Genomic DNA, 23,779 nt, shown 5'->3' with positions numbered 1-23,779 from the left:
TGAAGCTTCAAGAAACCAGGATTTCTCTTCTACAAATATATTGCTAGTACCAGCAGCTAGCGGGTTTTTTTGCTTGCTATCACGCAAGATATATTTCTCTTACAAGGTATGTGTTCAACCCTTTTACCTTTGTGATAAATCTGTAGCTTTTTTGTGCTTGTTTTATATGGTAATATTATTGAGATATCTTGTATTTGGTTTCGAAAAGGTAGTTTCTCAGTTTATAAATCTGTAAAGGAGGCTCTATTTACTGTGACTTGATGCCAACTTTTTTTCCTGCTTGCGCCATGAATCATTTGCCCATATCATGCCTCAAAGGGGATATAGCTTGAAGGGAGGTCCCTGCATGCATGGATCAGTCATTGATGTATGTAATTCTTTGTAAAAAGCTATGTATCCATATGATGAATGAATGATTGATACATAGCACTAGCTTCCTGCTTAATTTAACATGCGATAATTACACACACACACACACACACACACACACACACACAAAGATAGCCTCCCTTCAAAATTTGGCATAGTGAGTGGAGCAGCATTCAACTCTTCTGTTGCTACTACCTGAATTAACAATCCCATTTAAAAAATAAATAAATATTTTCAAAAGCAAATTTTTTTTAAAAAAAATATTCTTTTGGTTTTAACATAGCTTTCACATATAACACATTAAATGGAAGGTTGATGTTTTTGCCATTGTTATATCTCTTAATGTGACATGTAAGTGGCAGTGTATTCCTTTTTACCTTCATGTAGATGTTGAAATCAGGATGAGGCTTAATATTTGCTTCTTTCTCTCTTTCTGCTAGCTCTACCAACATTTAGATTTCAGTTTGATAAGATTAAATGTGTTGTATTTAGGTTGTTTCAGAAGTTGAATCACCCTGAATGGCCCCTTACACAGCTCTTAAATGTCTATATTCACTAATGAAATATGGATTGTGATTATAATAGGCAGGTTCAAGTATAAGATATATGGCACTAATTGGACAAAAAGCGGGCTCAGACGAGGTGGCAGCTTCAAACGAACTGGGGCTTACAGGAGACCACCACGTCCTCCAAGACTTTCATCATGGACCCCAGCAAAAATGTCAACGAGGATAGTTCTGACGATTCAACGCAGCCTCCAAGTATAGTTGCTGAGACAGAAGTTGCGCATCCAATATTGGATGCCCACACAAGTAGAGGTTGCAATGGTTGATTCTTTTATTATGCTCACCTATTGTGCTGAATATTATGAAGTTTATATACATGTTTGGTTTATAATTCTGCCTCAAAAGTCAGACCAGCGGTTTATTAAATTTGATATTCCTTGTAGGTGAAGTTGTTCCGGAGCCGATACCAACAAATGTTGGACCAAAGAGCCGTGGACGAGGTCCTGCCAAATGCATTGAGTTTGATAAGCTTCGAAAGCACGGGAAAATACCACTCAAAATTAATGGTGGGCAAACAGCCCCATGTTGTGAGAATGCGAACATGTTTACCACAAGGGTCACATGGATATTAAAGCATCATGCGGACATGAGTCACCCATGATGGACTGATGTTCCGGCGGTAGAGAAGGATGAACTGATGGAATGTGTTCGGGTAAGCTTCTATTTAACTTGCATCTGATATGGTTTAGCTCAAAGTTAAATGATTATGTAGTTGAAACTAATGACTTGATTTGTTTAGGCTGACTTCATTTTGGATTGGGATTTGGCCAATCATAGACAGACGGTGTGGAAACAGTTGCATAAGTTATTCAACGCTTTCCACCATAAGCTGCACAAGAAATATTTGTCATATGGTAGCCATGAGGAAGCATTGGCTGGCAGGACTGAATTGGTATCTAATTTAGTTTGGGTGAAGTTATGTGGTAGATGGGGAAGTGAGGCATTCAAGGTATATGCAACCATTAAAACTATATGTTTTTATGATAGTTGTGGTTTGGAAAAATATTTGTGAATAATATAAAGAACAATGTTCAAAGTTCTCATGTCTTGTTGTCTTTGCAGAAAATGTCAAAGCAAAACAAAGAGAACCGCAACAAGCTGAAAACCAATTACACCGCCGGAAAGAAGTCATTTGTGAGAGTTATGAAGAAGGTATATTATGTTTCATAACTTCATCGTCGTATGTCAATGACTAAAAATAGTGAAATACTAAAACATAAGAACCTATATTTAGGCAAGGACAAACCACAAGTAGACCAATGACATTGATCCAGATTTCAATACCAGTAATCAGGAAACCCATCTTAACCTTACTGGAACTTCACTGCTAGAAAATATACAGCCTTAATGTTTATTAAGACTAATGTATTATAAACTATAGGATGGTCAAGATTTAAGATTTAATGGCTTGTTTTGTCATCACGTTTTCAACATTGCACATTAATCAAATAACGGCACATGGAAAAATCAGCTTGCTGTAAAATATGGATACATTTTGGAAATATTGAGATTTTAGTGTGTAAGATTTCTCTTTATGCTTCATTGTTGCACAGCGTTCGACTACAGCAAACTTGGTTGAGTTTTACAAGGAAGTCCGTTGGTATAGGAGTAAAGACAAATTCGTGACATCCACGACAGAAGAGCTTTATGTGAGAATTTTGTCTATACCTACTGCTTGAATTTATGGTCTATCATTAACACAAGGTTCTATAGTAACTTCACTGTCATAGCTACTAGACTATGTGCAGAAAAAGTTGTGGTTTATTTTACACAAGTTATGGTTTAATAAGATCAGAACAAGTTATGGTTTAATTTACACAATTACCTATACTCTGTGCAGAAGCAAATGGTTGACAAGATGGAAGGTATGGAACCTGAGCAACGTACTGACGAGGCAGCAGCTTCTGTATTTAGGGAGGTACTAGGCCATAGACCAGGGTATGCTAGAGGTCTAGGCGAGATGGTAATACCCACATCTACACGACAACAAGTTCGTGAACGGGAGAAACGTCCTGCTGAAGAAGAGGAAATATATAAAAAGGATCCTGAGTATTACAAGACTCAGTTTGAGAAGTTAAGGGGAGATGTTAGAGTACTATTACAGAGGCAACATGAGTATGAGAAGACATTGTACAGCCTAATGTCAGGAATGTCACAAGGAGAGTCTCAGAGAGAGACTCAGGGAGCTGCTTAGGACAGCAATGAAGACAAAAAATATTTTGTGGGGGCTTTTTGTGAGGTTTTTTGGTTGGTGAAATGCCCATATGTAAAAACTGTTTTGTGGCATCACATATTTTATGGGGGGAGAAACTAGGTGTTCTTGGGCAGTCAGTGCATGAAGTAGTTAGAAGATATAGTATGTGGTTGTCTATATAGTTAACTGTACGTTTGGATGCATGAACTAGGATCTGAATTTTGAGAGTAGTGTGATCTAGTATGGGCCATGATCATACCCATTGGTTAGAAGATATATATAATCTGGTCATATGGTATGTGCCCTGACTCATCTTCAATCAAGTGATTAAATATATTTTCAAATTTTTTTTATAGGTAAAATCAGGTGACAAACTATTTATGTAATAGTTTGTAAGTAGGAATCATAAGAAGTGGCATACTAACACTCTATTCCCATGTTTCTACTTACACTTACAGGTAGAAGCAGTGCTTGCATAGTGGTTTTGCGACAAAGATGACATTAGAATCTTGGTGGACTATACATGCAGCTTAGATGTTGTGGAGACAAGGTTACCCATTTAATACTGTAATTCATTTGGTATTTTTCATTTATATTAATGCCTTGCTCGCTATCAGTTTTACCTCGTATGGGATTCATATTGAGAGAACATTTAACTACATATGAAGAGTAAAATTGCTGCCAGTACATTTGGGAAATAAAAAGTAATTAGATGTATGGGAATGAATACTATAACAAAGCATGGAATGGGGATTGCTATGTAAGGGTTGTGTGAAGCATGATGTGTTTCTTATATTGTAGAGTAATGAGTAATGAAAAGTCTAATAATGAAAGTTTTAGTGGGTTATGGCTACTTATGGGTTGATGGTCAGGAAATGTGACGCATGCTGAAGAGGTTTAAAATAGTTTTATACATCTTTTTCTTGAGTAAAATAAACCTGGGCAGTGTGTTTCTTCCAAAGGGCAGGTATATAATTGATTGATAAAGTATAACTTGATTGGGTTACTTGACAAAGGACTCCGGTGGCTTTCCTTCTAACTGCTTGGTTGTCCTACTAGGTGGTTGTTTCCACAGAGGAGCCTATATTGGTTGCTGCTTTTGTTGATCATCTTAGCTAGGCCAGAGCTAAGATGTTGTGTGTAAGCCTCAGATTGACGTAGAAGATATAATTCAACTAGATGCATGCATGGTGGTACAACAAATTTTTGTTGTGATGGACTGCTGTTCAAGTGAAGATTTTCCTGCCTCAGCCCGCCCCGTTGTTATATTAATTTGCTTGCTGCCCAGGTTTATGTAACTTTGGATTTAGTGGCAAACTTAGTATTAATATGTTGTATTTGGTCAGTGGCTACAATATGCTGGCTTAGTAAATATTGACTGTCTGGGAAGGTAATTTAGTGGTGGATTTATGACAGTTGCTGAATGAATGTGTTTAATTATTAGCCAGGGAATGTTTTATATATTGTGGATGTAATTTGTTTGGACAGATGAAACAACCAACCTCATGTGATTGTTTCATCCCTCATATATATTCTGAGTAAAGTGATATAATATCAATCCCTTCTATTTTTAGTCAGAAACATGTCTGACAAAGTGTTTTTAGGGATTCTTTTTATTTCATCTTTATATCATTTTTTAACTGAAAAAGATAGTATCACTACCGACCCTTTTGGTCAAAAGGTTAAATTCAAATTTGTTTCTCGTCTAGTTATTAATTACAAACCATTGAATAAAGTTTTAGAGTGGATTAGGTACCCTATTCTCAACAAAAATAACTTAATTCATAGGTTACGAGATGCAGTAGTTTTTTTCAAGTTTGACCTAAAGTCAGGATTTTGGCAAATCTAGATAGCAGAGTCAGATAGGTACAAAACTGCTTTTGTTACCCCTTTTGGTCACTACGAGTGGAATGTGATGACTCTTCGTCTAAAAAATGCCCCTAGTGAATTCCAAAATATCATGAACGACATCTTTAGTGCGTTCACCCTTTTTACCATCGTCTACATTGATGATGTCTTTATTTTTTTCAAATCTATTGATGAACATTGGAAACACTTGAATTCGTTTCTTGACATCATTAGAAAAATTTTCTTGTTGTCTCGGCAAAAAAGATCAAGTTATTCCAATCCAAGATTAGATTCCTTGGATATGATATTTTTTAAGACAAAATCAGGCCCATTCAAAGAGCCATTGAATTTGCCAACAAATTCCATGATGTCATCACAGACAAAAAATAATTGTAGAGATTTTTAGGATCTCTTAATTATGTTGCTAATTTCTACTAGGATATGAAGAAACAGTGTCGTCCTTTATTCAAAAGACTACTTCAAAATCCTCCTCTTTGGACTGAAAAATACACTATTCTAGTAAGGAAAATTAAGGCACATGTTAAAACTCTTCCGTGTCTTGGTATCCTTACTTCTGATTCTTTCAAAATTGTTGAAACAGATGCCTCTGACATTGGTTATGGTGGTATTCTGAAACAATCTGTTTCACCAGACTCTTCTGAACAAATTGTTCGCTTCCATTCTGGAGTCTGGAATCCTGTACAAGAAAAATATAGTACTATTAAAAAAAAGATTTTATATATAGTACTATGTATTTCTAAATTCCAATCTGATTTACTTAATAAAAAATTCCTATTAAGGATCGATTGTATGAGTGCTAAATTTGTTTTAGAAAAAGATGTTAAAAACATTGCATCAAAACATATTTTTGCACGTTGGCAAGCTATTTTAAGTGTTTTTTATTTTGATATTGAATTTATCAAAGGCACCAACAATTCTATTCCTGATTTTCTTACCCGTAAATTATTGCAGACACCAAACCATGAGCAAGAAAAAAGAAAAAGAAAAACAGACAAATGCTCCTCCACCAATGCTAAGGCACAGACCCCTGTGTCAAAAGCTTTGGAAGTTGTCAATAGGTTCACACCTCTTGGTAAACTTGTTCAACCCGCGACCTTCGCATCAACGGTTTCTATGTCCTTTGATCCATATGCTAAGGCAATTGCATCAAAGGTTAAAATCCCTACTTCTTTTCAGTCTTTCCAGCCAAAAGCTAATAAAAAATGAGCCGGCACAGACCCCTGTGTCAAAAGCTTTGGAAGTTGTCAATAGGTTCACACCTCTTGGTAAACTTGTTCAACCCGCGACCTTCGCATCAACGGTTTCTATGTCCTTTGATCCATATGCTAAGGCAATTGCATCAAAGGTTAAAATCCCTACTTCTTTTCAGTCTTTCCTCCCAAAAGGAAAATCTGAATATTTGAAGAAACCTTTTGCTTCTTATCTGTATCACATGGAACCTAACCGATCTGCGTTTACAGATAATTTCAAGCTTGCTTCTTCTTATTTTCCTCCTAATTTCCACTGGATTCCAGAAGATTCTTCAAAGAATCTCTAGTTTTAACCAATTCCATTGTCATAAAGCTCATTTATGACAAAATTAATCAAACCAAATTGATTTATCACAGTGCCTATATCCTTCGAGTCCTAACAGAGGAGGAGTGGGGTACCAACCCCTTCACCCCTAAACGACTCTCTGATACAGACATTGCTTTTCATTATAATGATTACATCACTGCTTGGAACCGCTTCATGTTCTTCCAAGTACTTGATATGAGCCACTCCTGGTTCATTAATTTTGATGCTAAAATCAAAGGAAGTTTTCATCTTTGGTTTCTCCAATAGTGGAACCAATTTGGACTAATTCCAGAGAATTTTCCCAATGAGCTCACCCGAGCTTTTAATCATTATTCCAAAATTGTTGGTCCTTTACTAGACCGTCATTCGGCAAAATTCCCTCCCTCTCTTCATCTTTGCAAATCCTATAAATTACCTTGGATTTTTAAATGGTGTTATGAAGGGAACAATGATGTTATGACCTGCTCTTACTTCACTAAGCGGTGGGATAAGTTTTCTTATGTTGAAAAAACTATTGACCGAATGATTGAGGATTTTCCTCAAGCTGTACCAAATTTGAAGAACAAAGAAGAATTTCCAGCCATCACCATCGGTTCAACTGCTCCTGGATATCCATTAATCCAGGCCCCTAATTCACCAACAACTTCACAACGAGGAAAAGCTACTAGCTCATCCTCAAACAAATCCTCAAAGTCTAAAAAGAATACTGATATTCTTGAGAGACTTAATAAAAAGGATTTAATCAAAATATTAGAAAAACAACTTTCAAAGTCCCTGAGTAATGATTCTGAACCAGACAATAATTCAGACGCATCATCAGAGGGTTCACACAGTAATGTGTTTGGTCACGATTCAGTAGACACCCCAAGGTTATCTAATAACTGACTACTACTTGAGTTCAAAGAAGACTGATTGATCAATCCTCTTTGATAATTTGTCATTTTGTGCCGAAAGCAGCCGCCCAGACATTATGATGACTTCTATTTGTCGCCTTATGCCAAAAGCAGCCGCCTTAGAGACAGCCGAAAGACATAAAGTTGACAACTGTACCCGTGCTTAAACAGTATCCACTGTTCACTCACGGATTTACTTTTACTGTTTTACTTTAATCATTGTAAATAGGAACTCCTTGTGTTATAAAAGGAGAACCTCATTTCATGTTCAGGCAAAACTCAAATACCCAAGGAACTCAACTCTTCCTTCTCTCTTACTCTTGAGTATCTCCTGCTCCTATCTTAATTGTAAGTGCAAATCTGCACTACCTGATTCCTTTGTTAAAATTTCTATTTTAAGCTTTGTAATTTTAATAAAGCTTATATGGTTAAACAAATTATCTGTGCTTTTATTTACTCTGTTTTTGCATATATACATATGGTCAGTATTACTGTATGCCCTTAATTGTGCATCAATCTTTTTCTCTGTCTCCTTCCTTCTCTTCTTCTTTAGTCTTTTCTTTATTTGGCTTGTTTGGTATTAGGATTTTGGCAAATCCAGATAGCAGAGTCAAATAGGTACAAAACTGCTTTTGTTACCCTTTTTGGTAACTACGAGTGGAATGTGATGCCTTTTGGTCTCAAAACTGCCCCTAGTGAATTCCAAAATATCATGAATGACATCTTTAGTGCGTTCACCCTTTTTACCATCGTCTACATTGATGATGTTCTTGTTTTTTTCAAATCTATTGATGAACTTTGGAAACACTTGAATTCGTTTCCTGACATCATTAGAAAAAAGATCTTGTTGTCTCGGCAAAAAAGATCAAGTTATTCCAATCCAAGATTAGATTTCTTGGATATGATATTTCTGAAGGCAAAATCAGGCCCATTCAAAGAGCCATAGAATTTGCTGACAAATTCCCTGATGTCATCACTGACAAAAAATAATTACAGAGATTTTTAGGATCTCTCAATTATTCTGCTGATTTCTACCAAGATATGAGGAAACAATATCGTCCTTTTTTCGAAAGACTACTTCAAAATCCTCCTCCCTGGACTGAAAAACATACTATTCTAGTAAGAAAAATTAAGGCACATGTTAAAACTCTTCCGTGCCTTGGTATCCCCACTTCTGATTCTTTCAAAATTGTTGAAACAAATGCCTCTGACATTGTGAAACAATCTGTTTCATAAGACTCTTCTGAACAAATTGTTTACTTCCATTCTGGAGTCTGGAATCCTGTATAAGAAAAATATAGTACTATTAAATAAGAGATTTTATCCATAGTACTATGTATTTCTAAATTCCAATCTGATTTACTTAATAAAAAATTCCTACTAAGGATCGATTGCATGAGTGCTAAATTTGTTTTAAAAAAAGATGTTAAAAACATTGTATTAAAACATATTTTTGCACATTGGCAAGCTATTTTAAGTGTTTTTTATTTTGATATTGAATTTATCAAAGGCACGAACAATTCTATTCCAGATTCAAAACAGCGGAATAGAGAACAGACTAAAGAAGAAGAGAAGGAAGGAGATAGAGAAATAGATTGATGCACAATTAAAGGCAGGCGGTAATACCAACCATATGCATGTATGCAAAAACAGAGTAAATAAAAGCACAGATAATTTGTATAAACATATAAGTTTTATTAAAATTACAAAACTTAAAATAGAAAGTTTAACAAAGGAATCAGGTAGTGCAGATTTGTACTTACAATTAAGATAGGAGCAGGAGATACTCAAGATTAAGAGAGAAGGAAGAGTTTGGGTTCCTTGGGTATTTGAGTTCTGCCTGAACATGAAACGAGGTTCTCCTTTTATAACACAAGGAGTTCCTGTTTACAATGATTAAAGTAAAACAGTAAAAGTAAATCCGTGAGTGAACAGTGGATACTGTTTAAGCACAGGCACAGTTGTCAACTTTATGTCTTTCAGCTGTCTCTAGAGCGGCTACTTTCGACATAAGGTGACAAATAGGAGTCATCATAATGTCACATCCATGTTGGATCTGTCCAAATTGCTGTCAAACCTTTATCTAGAAAAGGCATCAATGCATCTATTTTATTTTGTTTAAGAGATACCAGATTCAATAATTTTGAAATTAGTATTCTTGGAATGATCCAGCCTCCTTAACAGATGGACCAATTCATTTCAACTGCTATCCAGATTTAACTATTTCACTAGATGATAAACATATTCTTAAAGCTTTAACTTTGAATATTTTAATATCTGGTTATGATATGATTGAGGGAAGTAAACCCCTTGCTTTGATTTTCAGGATTTATTGTCGTCTTTTAAAAATGAATTTAAATTCAAAAGCTATTGCAAAACCTAACCAGGGAAGCACTCTATTGATCCAAAGTTCAACCCCGGATGCGGATGTTAAAACTCCACAGATGATTTTTTGGAAAGATATTACTCTTCCCAAAAAATGGACTTTGGAGCAAGAGGTTCCACCAATTTTTAAAAACCCTGTTGATTGTAATCCTGATTACATAAAGCAGTATATGGATGGAACTGTCAAAATTCGTTTTGATCAATCTAGTACTTCTAGCCTAAGAAGAAATTCTTTTGCTAAGTCTAGATCTTCTTTTGATTCTGCTTCGAATATTCCAGTAAGAAAAGATCAACATCTTAAACAATTTCTGGAAGTTTCTGTTCAAATAGCCCAAACTGTTAATCCTGTTTTAAAATTGAAAGGACTTTCTACGTCCTCTCAAGTTACTTCTGTATTTTATTTTGCACAGGATGCTGAATCCTTTAAGGGCAAGGCTATAAATGAAAAAGCTGATAAAGAGGAAGATTCATCTTTATCACCAACTGCTTCAGATATGGTAGCTCCTGTTGCCCCTATTCATCATAGTTTAGCTGTTTTGAATAAGCCATTTGAGTTTGATTTAGTTACTCTTTTTGAAGATTATAAACTTGCAAAAAACTGGGACAGGCGTAAAGCCTATCATGCAAAATATTCTGATAGAGAAAAACTTCGTGTCAAACGAAAATGGAAAGAAGAAATGAATAAGTTTAAAAGGCATATTCTTTTCTTTGATTTTGTCGAAAATTATTATGTTTCTAAAAATACTTTAAATATAGTTAAAACTGATTTTGTCAAGCAAGAAGGCAAAATGATAGTTCAAGCAAGCCATCCGCCTTTAGAGACACTACTTATTCCTTACAAAGGATCTGAAGTAGCTGCTTCTCCTTTCAAAATCACTGAAACTGTTTCTAGAGATCATGAGAAGGATAAGACTTTAAAAGAAACAAAAAAGATTATTTCTCAATATAATTTTGTAAGTCTTGTTCTTCATACGATCAGACAACAATTAGGAAAAACCTATTTTTACATCAGGTTTGTAATTTTAATAAAGCTTATATGTTTATACAAATTATCTGTGCTTTTATTTACTCTATTTTTGCATACATGCATATAGTCGATATTACCGCCTGCCTTTAATTGTGCATCAATCTATTTCTCTGTCTCCTTCCTTCTCTTCTTCTTCAGTCTGTTTTTTATTCCGTTGTTTTGAATCAGGAATAGAATTGTTAGTGCCTTTGATAAATTCAATATCAAAATCAAAAACACTTAAAATAGCTTGCCAACGTGCAAAAATATATTTTGATACAATATTTTTAACATGTTTTTCTTAAACAAATTTAGCACTCATACAATCGATCCTTAATAGGAATTTTTAATTAAGTAAATCAGATTGGAATTTAGAAATACATAGTACTATAGATAAAATCTTTTTTTTAATAGTACTATATTTTTCTTGTGCAAAATTCCGGACTCCAGAATGGAAGCGAACAATTTGTTCAGAAAAGTCTGGTGAAATAGATTGTTTCGGAATGCCACTATAACCAATGTCAGAGGCATCTGTTTCAACAATTTTGAAAGAATCAGAAATAGGGATACCAAGGCATGGAAGAGTTTTAACATGTGCCTTAATTTTCCTTACTAGAATAGTGTGTTTTTCAGTCTAGGGAGGAGGATTTTGAAGTAGTCTTTGGAATAAAGGATGACACTATTTCCTCATATCCTGGTAGAAATCAGCAACATAATTGAGAGATCCTAAAAATCTCTGCAATTATTTTTTGTCAGTGATGACATCAGGGAATTTGTTAGCAAATTCAATGGCTCTTTGAATAGGCCTGATTTTGCCTTCAGAAATATCATATCCAAGGAATCTAATATTGGATTTGAATAACTTGATCTTTTTTGCCGAGACAACAAAACAATTTTTCTAATGATGTCAAGAAACGAATTCAAGTGTTTCCAATGTTCATTAATAAATTTGGAAAAAAACAAGGACATCATCAATGTAGACGATGGTAAAAAGGGTGAACGCACTAAAGATGTCGTTCATGATTTTTTGGAATTCACTAGGGGTATTTTTTAGACCAAAAGGCATCACATTCCACTCGTAGTGACCAAAAGAGGTAACAAAAGCAGTTTTGTACCTATCTGACTCTGCTATTTGGATTTGCCAAAATCTTGACTTTAGGTCAACAGCAGAATAAAGAATAGACTGAAAAAGAAGAGAAGGAAGGAGACAGAGAAATAGATTGATGCACAATTAAAGGCAGGCGATCATACCGACCATATGCATGTATGCAAAAACAGAGTAAATAAAAGCACAGATAATTTGTATAAACATATAAGCTTTATTAAAATTACAAAGCTTAAAATAGAAAGTTTAACAAAGGAATCATATAGTGCAGATTTGCACTTACAATTAAGATAGGAGCAGGAGATACTCAAGATTAAGAGAGAAGGAAGAGTTTGAGTTCCTTGGGTATTTGAGTTTTGCCTGAACATGAAACGAGGTTCTCCTTTTATAACACAAGGAGTTCCTGTTTACAATGATTAAAGTAAAACGGTAAAAGTAAATATGTGAGTGAACGGTGGATACTGTTTAAGCACAGGCACAGTTTTCAACTTTATGTCTTTCAGCTGTCTCTAGGCCGGCTGCTTTCGGCATAAGGCGACAATAGGAGTCATCATAGTGTTTGGGCGGCTGCTTTCGGCACAAAATGACAAATTATTAATGAGGATTAATCAGTCAGTCTTCTTTGAACTCAAGTAGTAGTTAGTCATTAGATAACTTTGGGTGTCTACTGAATCATGACCAAACACATTACTGTATGAAGCCTCTGATGATGCGTCTAATTTAATGTCTGGTTCAGAATCATTACTCTGAGACTTTGAAAGTTGTTTTTCTAATATGTTGATTAAATCTTTTTTATTAAGTCTCTCAAGAATATCAGTATTCTTTTAGACTTTGAAGATTTCTTTGAGGATGAATTGGTAGCTTTTCCTTGTTGTAAAGTTGTTGGTGAATTAGGGGCCTGGATCAATGGATAGCCAGGAGCAGTTGAACCGGTGCTGATGGCTGGAAATTCTTCTTTGTTCTGCAAATTTGGTGCAGCTTGGGGAAAATCCTTGATCATTCGGTCAATAGTTTTTTCAGCATAAGAAAACTTATCCCACCACTTAGTGAAGTAAGAGCGGGTCACAACATCATTGTTCCTTTCATAACTCCATTTAAAAATTCAAGGTAATTTATAGGATTTGCAAAAATGGAGAGAGGGAGGGAATTTTGGCGAATGCCGGTCTAGTAAAGGACCAACAATCTTGGAATAATGATTAAAAGCTTGGGTGAGCTCATTGGAAAAATTCTCTGGAATTAGATCAAATTGGTTCCACCATTGAAGAAACCAAAGAGGAAAACTTCCTTTGAATTTAGCATCAAAATTAATGAACCAGGAGTGGCTCATATCAGGTACTTGGAAGAACATGAAGCGGTTCCAGCAAGGTTCCGAACCAAACGCATTTCCAGAATCATGAATGAATGCTATTGAGGAAAATAAACATTATATATTAGAGCTATACGTTGGTTTACATATCCAGAATTACAAGGAAAAAAATGTGAATAATTGGACAGTTGCAGCGAAACGGGAATGTGGTTGGATATTCACTCATGACTGCTTGACCAAATCTGGAAGTGGCGAGCAACAACCATTCTACGGGAATCAGCGAGAATCAAAAAGCGCTGGTACCCATCACACTTATTGATATATTAACAACCTTTCCAGCGACAATAACCCACGCAAAAACTTAACATTTCCATCGAGTCTATGCAACGTTGCAAAAAAAAAAAAAGATTAATAGCGAGGACTTTTTTTTCCCAGCGATTATAACCACTGCGGGAATAATTTCTTCCAATCGATTCTTCCATTCATTGCAATTAATATTCTTTAATTACAGCGATCTCATAGTGGACGCTATCAGAAATTTGCAACGCAATCCCTCAACTGGTGGAGGCCTCTTTTCTAGCACCTGCATCTATATTTGCGATAGAGACGTTTACGTCGCAAAAACTTATGGCAGCGACAGAAACCGACGCAGATAAAATTAATATTACCATCGATGCAGTGAAACGCGCTGGAAAATTTTCCATTAATTGCAGGGATTATTTATTTTTTGCCCCGATTTATTAACAACGCTATTATGTATTTGCAACGGAAGAAGTCAGCTGGTGGAGGCCTTTTTTGCAACGCCTACATGGATATTTGCGACAGATTAGGAAACGCTACAAATAATATTTTTTGCAGCGCTTTATAGTGATTCGACGCTCATAAGAATCAGCATCCGTTTTTTGGCAACCAATGTGTAGCAATTAAAAAAAGGTTGAAAAATTTTTTTGCAGCGTTTTTAGTACTTTTAGCGATGATTTTGAAGCGCTGCTAAAGGCCAAATTCCTTGTAGTGAAAGGGAATAACGGAGGAAGAAACTAAAGAGCATACCTACTTCAGTCTCTTTGATTCAAATTTTGAACTATAGGGCTCCGTTGATAATTGAGATGAGACACACAATTATCAAAATTTTTTATAATTTTATTTCTAAACATTATTTAAATACTAAACACTTTTCACATTTCAATTTTTTATTTTTTATTTTTTTTCTAATCAATACTTAATCATTGTTGAAATACAAAAATCAATTCAACTTTTACGTACTTGAAAAAAATATTAAGAAATTTATTAAAACAATTTTTTAATGTTATATTATTATTAATCAATTTCTTCTCTCTTATTTCTCAAAACTCAATAAAACATCTTAACCCAAATTGTTTTACTAAAATTCATAAAACGGTTGAGTTGAAATAAAAAAAGATGAGTTGTGATAAAAGTTAAAAGTTAAATAAAATATTATTAAAATATTATTTTTTCAATATTATTTTTGTTTTTGAATTTTAAAAAGTTGAGTTATTTATTTTATTTTGTGTAGAAATTTAAAAAGTTTGTAATAATTAGATAAGATAATTTAAAAATAAATTGTGAAAACAAATGATACTTAATTGTTGTAAAGGACGTGTTTCACACTGCTACAACTCACCACATGGTTGACCTGCAATAAGTAGAGAGGCAGCATTGGATGCCCTAGGGACACTCCGATGCCAAAGTCAATAAAGTATATGAGAGTAAGTGTATGTAAATAGTGAGAGCCCAATTCGTTACCTTTCGAGGGTTACTTATAGAAGGATTCATTGGTAACAGAAAATGGTTGCTACTCCTGTGCTACGGATCATCCATGATCCCTAGCTGATCGGGACGGATAGCTCCTATATTCCTGGAGTTATCCCTTCTTGAATGTTCTTGTCTTGTAGGAGTTATCTTATCTGAGGTAATTATTTCAGGTGGCATTTATATTTTATCTCCATTTTTTAGGGGTTATTTTCCACATGGATTGGTTCCTTAGTCGCGAGTCGGATCACTAGGGATTTTAAATATTCCTTCTAGCTACTACGCTAATTTTCTTTATGCTGGCACATAGGAAATTAAAATCTTAAACTCTTTATGCCTATTATTCTATCAATCGTTGGGCGTCCGTATTTTTATCTAGTTGTGCAATGGTTGGCCCTTCTACATTTCACCCTTCTGGGCAATAGTCTCACCTCTTTTACCTTACCCCACTTGGCTTAAATGTACTTTTGGGTTACCCCATTGGGCCTTAGTTATACACTTTTGTGCTACCCCACTAGGCCTTAGTTATACAATTTTGTGTTACCCCGCTAGGCCTTATACACTTTTGCGTTACCCCACGGGGCCTATTCTTTGTTGGCTATGGTCGTAGGTCCGTTACTGTGAGGCTGCCCGTAAACACTTTTTGTAACGTACCTGACACTAGAGCATTGGCAATGGACTAGCCAAATGCCAATGCAAGTCCATAATTTAGCTATATATAACAAAAAACATCTACATTGGACTAGCTAAAAGTCCAAAGCTCAAGACTTGAGCTACAGTAAATCAAGAAAGCGAGCCAACATTAGCGAGTTACTATTCACAAGCCATCAAATTATTTTATAATTTTCATCAACCTCCCCCTCTCTCTTTCCCTCGTTCTTTTCTCTCTCATCATACCCGAAAGCTTCCTCGCCTCTTCTCTCCCTCATTCGTCCCTCTTCTCTCTCTCGGTCGTCTTCTTCCAGGCCAAACAGTAAGTCCCTCTTCCTCGCTCTACTCTCCCTCTTCTCTCTGATTTCTTTTCCGTCTTTTACCCTTCTCTCTGTTCCTTCTTCTTTTTCTATGTTTTTTATTTGTGGGTTTTGTTTTAATTGTATGCGTTTAGTTGGAAATATTGCTCCTACTTGGTTTGTCAAGAAAACACAAAAACGAATAGTGAAGTTTCGTGGTGCTTTCCAAATCCAAATTAGTAAAGGGATGGGCTAGATGGCCTTGCCTTATCTTTCTCGTAATAAAAATATATATATATATATATATTTGGCTGCAACACTTTGATTACTCACAGTCCATGGGTTCTTCTTTTCTTTCTATATGCATTTGGTTTGTTGGAGATTTGTCGATTTCTATGACTTTCTTGATTCTAGTTTTGATTTCATGTCGATTCTGGTTTTGATTTGTTGGGGAATGGTTTCCTTCCAAGTCTCCAAAAATCTAAGCAAATTTAATGTTTAGGTGAATGGCTGAGAGAACGAGGGTGATTTTTTACACCTATTTGTTAACAACCAATGGTTGTTGACAACTTCTTGTGTGTATAAGCTTTATTCTATTTGAATTTGTCTTGTTTTCAAGCTCATATTTAGTTGTCGACAATAAAAGTGATCTCAGAAGGTGGTGCTTGGCCGAGGTTAAACAGATGGCTGAAGTATATTTTCTTCGTTTACTTTTCCAACAAAACATTAGTTTCTTGATGATTCTCTTCACACTCTTACCGTTAGAAGATTGATAGTTAATGTTCTGGAGGGATAATGATGAAGAAAGATGCTTGATTGCTAGTTTTTTATTTTATTTTGTTAGGGTGGTTGAACAATTTCACTTTTTCAGGAAGTTTGTGCATGCCCTTCTTAATTCAATTCAATTCAATTCAGTTATTCAATGAGAGTTTTCGGTGTTTGTGCATTTTTATGGAAGTCTAGTTGCCTGTTTGTGCATTAATGGACATTAGTTCTTCCCTCAAGTAATCGAAAAATTATAGAAACTGAGCATTGCAACAGAGCATTATTGGACATTAGTTTTTCCAACATAGCATTGTTGCATTTCCTTAGATGATGTTTTGTCATCTATTAATTGTAGATGTTTACAATCTCTAAAGATATTGGTGACTCGGTGAGGAAATTGGTGAAACACAGACAAATGATTCATCTAACTTTGATTCTGAAGATGACTGTGAGGAAGACTTCATTGATGACAATGATCTTGAGATGTCCTCTCCTTCACATATGCCAAATAGTGGAGGTAGCTTGAAATTTTGGAAGACTTCTCTAACTTTGAGCAACATAAAATTTGAAGATTCAAGTGACCATGATGCTTGGATGGCATTGTTGATACGGAGTACAACTTTATTAGCATGTTGTTATTATAATTATTAGTAACTCTTTCCAAGACAATGAACAAACATTGAATGGAAGTGGAACATTGAAAAAAAGTAAAGAGTTGCACCTTCCCTTTTTATTATAAAAGGCCACCTCTGCTGTTGTTTCACTGTTTCATATTGTGATGTCTTCCTTTGATCAAGTAAAGTCTATCCCCTTTCCATTTGAAGGAAGCTAATACCTTTTCATTTATAATTTAGGATACATTCGCCAAGTCCAATGAAATGTGTGCATGCATGTAACTTTTCATTGTATTGTTTAGTTTTGATTCTGATTGATTCAGTTTCTAGAAGTTCTTGATTTGGTGTTGGTTCAGTCTTTGAAACTAATTGTGGTTTTGGTTTTGAAAATAGCCGACCTGACCATTTAAATAATTTTAAATAAAAATTAAATTATTAATTAATATATGAAGTATATTTGCAAAATAAAAAAATTGTAAAATATTATTAAACTATATAATATTATATTATTATCTTGACTTTAAGATGACTAGTTCAATGTGGATTCATCTAGCTAAAGTTTAATGCTATAGCCAAAATTTAAAATTCTAGCCAAATTTTGGACTTGGCAATGGCTTAGTCGTAATTGTTCCCACTCATTTACTTTCGTGCAAAAAGGGAAAACAATTGTTGCCGCCTGAACCCATTCGGATTCCCAAGAGTGCTCTTCAACTTCTGAGATGGTTAATGATTGCCACCCCTTGGGTTTTTCTTTCAGTTACTAAGGTGGCCATTCCTTCCCTTTAGTCATTTCATTTCCCCATCCCCTTGTCTGAGCCTGCTATGGAAATGGTCGAACGCCTCCTGGGCATTTTATCTCAAGTTTGAATGTTGTTTTGTTTCGTTCTATTTTCTTTTCTTATCACTTGTTGTGAGTATATGCCTCATCGTCTCCCTTTTTGTAGGGTGTTGATGATGTGGCTAACTAGATTGTGGGCGACAGGGCCTAGTTGGAGGAAGAGGTGAGAGAGCGGCATAAGGCTTGCTTCCTTGCAAAGAAATAGATTGCCTCCCTGAGGTCTGAAGCAGAAAAATTGTCAAGTTACCTAGATTAGGCGTATGGGAGCATCCGTTCCCTGGAGGTTGACCTTGAGGGCTTTCATGATGATCTTGGTGAGCTACGGGGCAATTTCTTCATGCTCGGGACAACTTTGCTTTGCAGTGGGCAAAGAGGGAGCGTGCTTTCACTAATGCTGAAGTGACTCACTTGAGGGAATCCTTCGCGATCTTTCAGCAGACTCAGGAGGACACTGAGCGAAGACGCCAAGAAGTAGTCAATGCCTTAGCCTCTTCCATTCGCGAGAGAGCAAAGTTGACAGTGGAGTTATCTCGGGTTAAAAAGATGCTTGTGGATGAACGTAAGCGGAAGGACACTTAGATAACCGATCTCCAAGGTGAATTAAAGACTTCCCAATCCAAGTTCTTGGCTTACCAAAAAGAGTGGGAAGACATCCATGCTCATCAAGATTGGAATTTAAAGGAGGTGGTGAGGTTGTCTGAGAAGGTGGCAGCCTTGAGGAAAGAGAAGGTGGGACTTGAGTCTCAATTGGCTGCTACAAATGAAGAAATTGTCTGCTTGCATCCCCAGTTGGCTACTACCCTAGTGGTTTGTGAGCGGGCATTTGGGTATGGGTTTGCTGTCGGGTTGATGCAGCTTCGATTGCACTTACTGGCCAACCCTCGCACTGATTTGAGGGGGTTAAACTTAGAAGAGCTTACCCCTAATGTTGTTACGACCCAGTTTGTAGATACGATGGGGTAGGATGTGATGCCTGACGCATTTAAGCCACTTGCTGCGAATTAAATGCTTGTATGCGCAACGTTTCGATCCCCTATTTTTCTTTCTTCTTTCTCCTTTCTCTTGAACAATTGGTGGCTCGTGTTTTGAGCCATTTTTGTGACTTGTGAATCTATGATGTTGACATCCTTTGCTTTTATGCCATCATGCATGTTTGTGCTTGTGATGTGATTTCAAGCTTATAAAAGGGTCGTGGAGCCTTCTGGCCTCCCCGCCCCTTTTGGTTTCAAGCGCCTTTTACAAGAGCTTGTCTTGCTGGCGACTAAGTATGGAGAAGGTCGTAGGATCTTCTGGCCTCCATGCCCTTTTTCATTTGGCGCCATTTCGCAAGAGCTTGTCTAGCTGGCGACTAAGAATGGAAAGGGTCGTCGGGTTTTTTGACCACCACATCGGTTTCGTTTCGCAAGAGCTTGTCTTGCTGGTGACTAAGTATTGAGAGGGTCATGGGGTATTCTAACCACCACGCCCTTTTTCCTTTGGTGCCATTTTGCAAGAGCTTGTCTTGCTGGCAACTAAGTATTGAGAGGGTCGTGGGGTCTTCTGACCTCCGAGCCCTTTTTCGTTTTGCGTTGTTTTGCAAGAGCTTGTCTTGTTGGCGACTAAGTGTAATACCCTGCTCCTTCCTTCTTACGTACGCTGCTTCTTTCTGACGTACGTTTCGTCTTTATGACGTAAGAAAATCTCAAAGGTAGAGATTATGTGATCGTCTGCCCTTCTCACTAGCGACTGCGAGCCTCGTCATGTGTGCCGAACCTTGATGGCGTGTCTCTCAAGATATTAGGTAACTTCTAAGGCACGCCCAGTGTTTTAAATGTACTGAAAATATTTATAAGAAGTATTTCCAGTGTTGTTGAACTAAGCTTGATTTTAAATACAATAAGTATAATATTCTTGAAAAGTTCCAAAAATATTATAATTGTCAGAAATCATTATTAAAATGATTTCAACTATTTAAAATATTATGAAATTTAAATTATGTTAAAAACTTTAATTAATTAAATGGTTTTATTCTTTTAAATATATTAAATAAGACTTCATCATTTATTAATGATGAAGAATATTATTTTATAAACTAAAGTTAGTTTAAATAATATTCTACCTTAATTCCTCTAAGTGCTTTTAATTAAGTTAATATTTACGCATTTTCAAATCAGTATTTTAATTCCCCGTCGTTATATCATTGCATAGACCCCAAGACGAAGGGACTGGATTAAATACCCAGACCCCTCTCTTTCTCCCTCACTTTTCCCCATCCCTTTCTCTCTCCTCCCTTTCTCCTTTGGCGTACGTTGTACGCAGCCCCTTCTCCCTGAAGCCTCCATCCCACAGCCCGGCTCCGCCGTGCGTCGGCAGACCTCACCGCTGGCACCACCATCTCCACCTCACTCCGGCGAGCTCAACCAGCCTAGTCCCTCTCTCTCATGCTCTCCCTTTCTCCCTTTCGGAAGTGCACAACCCAAACGGGCTTAGTGCGTACTACACCACCGTGTGCCATCCTAGGGCGCCACCACCTCCACGGTAGCTTCCTCCACCACCGGTCATCACCCTCCAGCGAACTCAACCCCTCCCATGCAGCCACCTTCCCTGTAGCACGCACGCACAAGAGACCCACGCACAGCTTCACCCTGCGCGACCTCTAGCGCCATGGACCTCCCCTCCCCTTCCCCTTCCCCTTCCCCTTCCCCTTCCCCTCCATGTTACTCGAGGCCCATAGCCTCTCCTCCACGCACGGGCTTCCATCTCTCTCACGCATGGGTTCCACACCCTCCACCGCCGTGCGCCGCCACCCACGGCAGATGACCACCACCTCCAGCCTCCTCAGGCCACTACTGAGCTATCCCAATCGCCCATAGCCCCGATCTGCCACCTATGCACGCACACTCTCTCTCACTCTCCCACAGCTTCTCCTCCACTGTGCGGCCAGATCAGCTGCCGTAGAGCTATCGTGGCTCCACCCTAGTGCCACCACGAGTTCCACCGCACCTCCCTTAGCCAAGCCCCAAGTCCAAACCACCACTTTATGTGGTGGGTAACCACTGCACGTGATGGACAGTCACTGCGCATGACTGACCGCCACTTCACACAGCCAGATCCACCGTGTTATGCTCATTGCCACCATCACAAGGCCCACACGAGCCCTTCCAAGACCACACCTAGCTATCCAAACGCCCAAACAGTTACTATACGTGGGTTAACCGCCACGTATGACCCTTCCAGCATCATCGACCGTGACGATCAACGAGCAACGCACGGGTTATCCCGTCGATGGTATAACCCTCTATCCCTCGTTATTTATGTTAGATAATGATTAGTTGATTAGGTTATGGACTGTGATGTTAGTAGTAATTGTGGTGTTCGTTGTGTAGTATGGAGATGTGTTGTGCTGTGTAGTGAAGTGTTGGGCATTCTGTGTATGTGAAGTATTGGGCATATCTATGTAGTGTGGTGACATGATGTGTTGTGTATGTGAAGTGTTGGGCTTATCTGTGTAGTGTGCTGTGATGTGTTGGGCGTAGTTAGGAAGTGTATTGTGGACTGTGCCGTATAGTATGGTTGTGGAGTATGTGCTGTATTGGTGACATGGCAGGTGGAATGGGAAGAGTACACACTGAGTGTACTATGTGTGTGGCATAGAGTGAGATAAGGAGAGTATATGTAAAATATACCCTCCTAGCGTAATGTGGAATGGGAACAGTACACGCTGAGTATTCTCTGTGTGTGGCATAGAGTGAGATAAGGAGAGTATATGTAAAATATATCCTCCTGGTGTATTGTGGAACGGGACGAGTATACATGGAGTGTACTCCACGTGGTGGATTGATGCACTATATGGCAGGTATGCCATAGTGGTGATGTGGCGTAGTGTGTGAAGGGAGTACACGTGGAATGTACTCCATGTGGTAAAATGATGTACCATATGGCGAGTATGCCATAGTGGTGATGTAGCGTAGAGTGTAAAAAAGGAGTACATGTGTAGTGTACTCCATGTGGTGGAGTGATGCACCATATGGCAGGTATGCCATAGTGGTGATGTGGCGTATGTGAATCAAGTACACGCGGAGTGTACTCCATATGGTGGAGTGATGCACCGTATGACGGATATGCCATAATGGTGACATGGCGTAGTGTATGTGAATGGAGTACAAGTGAAGTGTACTCCATGTTAGAGTGATGCACCATATGGCGAGTATACCATAATGGTGATGTGGCATAGTGCATGTGAATGGAGTACAAGTGTAGTGTACTCCATGTGGTTGAGTGATGCACCGTATGGCGTATACACCATAGTGGTGATGTGGCGTATGTGAATGGAGTACACGTGGAGTCTACTCCATGTGGTTGAGTGATGCACCGTATGGCGTGTATGCCATAGTGGTGATGTGGCATATGTGAAGGGAGTACAAGTAAAGTATACTCCATGTGGTAGAGTGATGCACCATATGGCAGGTATGCCATAATGGTGATGTGGCGTAGTGTGTATGAAGGGAGTACACGAGGAGTGTACTCCATGTGGTAGAGTGATGTACCATATGGCGTGTACGCCATAGTGGTGATGTGGCGTATGTGAAGGGAGTACACATAAAGTGTACTCCATGTAGTAGAGTGATGCACCATATGGCGGGTATGCCATAATGGTGATGTGGCATAGTGTATATGAAGGGAGTGCACGAGGAGTGTACTCCATGTGGTAAAGTGATGCACCACATGGCGGGTATGCCATAGTGGTGATGTGACGTATGTGAAGGGAGTATATGTGGAGTGTACTCCATGTGACAGCGACACTTCATGTGGCGTGTCATAGAGATAAGGATGGTTGTGTGATTTATGGGCATGGAATGTGATGAATAGTGTCGTGAACTGTAGAATAGTGTCCCAAAGTAGTTATGGCGTAGCCGGTAGTCTGCGGTGACAAGTGTCACCATGATGGACTTATGGCTAAGAGTATGCGTGAAGTAGCAGAACAAGTATAAGAGTACACAGCGGAAGCATGACTGGGCAACGTCACGAAGTGACGTGGTTACTAATAGTCATGCTTATGATGGGTGAGGAGTTAGTGAAGAAATGGTGTAGCAGGAACGTGACGAGATGTAACGATGTGACAGGAGTACTTGAGGAACCGTACTCGGGATGAGTTAGAAGTTGGCGTAGGAATGACGTAGTAGGATGTCAGGTGTCGTGACAAGGTCACTGTGTAGCTTGGGTGTAGTTTTGAGCTATATGATGTGACATAAGGTGTGGTTGTGAACGGAGTCTTGTCGTGTCAAGTGTTGGGATGAACTGTTAAAAGGGACGGGTTGCATGAAGAATCATGCTAGCCGGATTAAGAGAATGTTGGTAACGGAGTATGGTGCTTGTTTACACAAGCAGGTGATCAACGTGTTATATGTTGATCTTAGGTGATAAAGGGGTAAGGTACATGTGTAATCTGGTTAGACACATGTGCCGAACGGATTCACCATATGTAATGGGTAATCTGTCCTTAGCACAGTTACACGGTGCTTAAGCCTCCGAGTTGGCTTAGAGCCGTGTGGCTTGTATAGATGGGAATGAGGATTTAGTATGGGCTAGGATGCATGGAGGTAGTCACGGGTG

At 37.8% G+C, this 23,779-nt stretch overlaps 1 protein-coding gene across 1 annotated transcript; it reads left to right on the top strand.

Annotated features, from left to right (window-relative positions):
• The first annotated feature begins 1,091 nt into the window (after window positions 1-1,091).
• Window positions 1,092-3,432, top strand: LOC121244254. Its single transcript, XM_041142295.1, has 5 exons — window positions 1,092-1,587; window positions 1,675-1,884; window positions 1,998-2,087; window positions 2,489-2,584; window positions 2,776-3,432. Exons 1-5 carry the CDS (start codon window positions 1,573-1,575, stop codon window positions 3,127-3,129), a joined length of 765 nt encoding a protein of 254 aa, XP_040998229.1. The 5' UTR covers window positions 1,092-1,572; the 3' UTR covers window positions 3,130-3,432.
• The last annotated feature ends 20,347 nt before the right edge of the window (window positions 3,433-23,779 follow it).

This window comes from Juglans microcarpa x Juglans regia, chromosome 1D (genome assembly GCF_004785595.1).
Source record: "Juglans microcarpa x Juglans regia isolate MS1-56 chromosome 1D, Jm3101_v1.0, whole genome shotgun sequence".
Lineage (NCBI taxonomy): Eukaryota > Viridiplantae > Streptophyta > Magnoliopsida > Fagales > Juglandaceae > Juglans > Juglans microcarpa x Juglans regia.
Note: the sequence above shows the minus strand (reverse complement) of the source record. Positions and strands in the feature narration are given on the sequence as shown.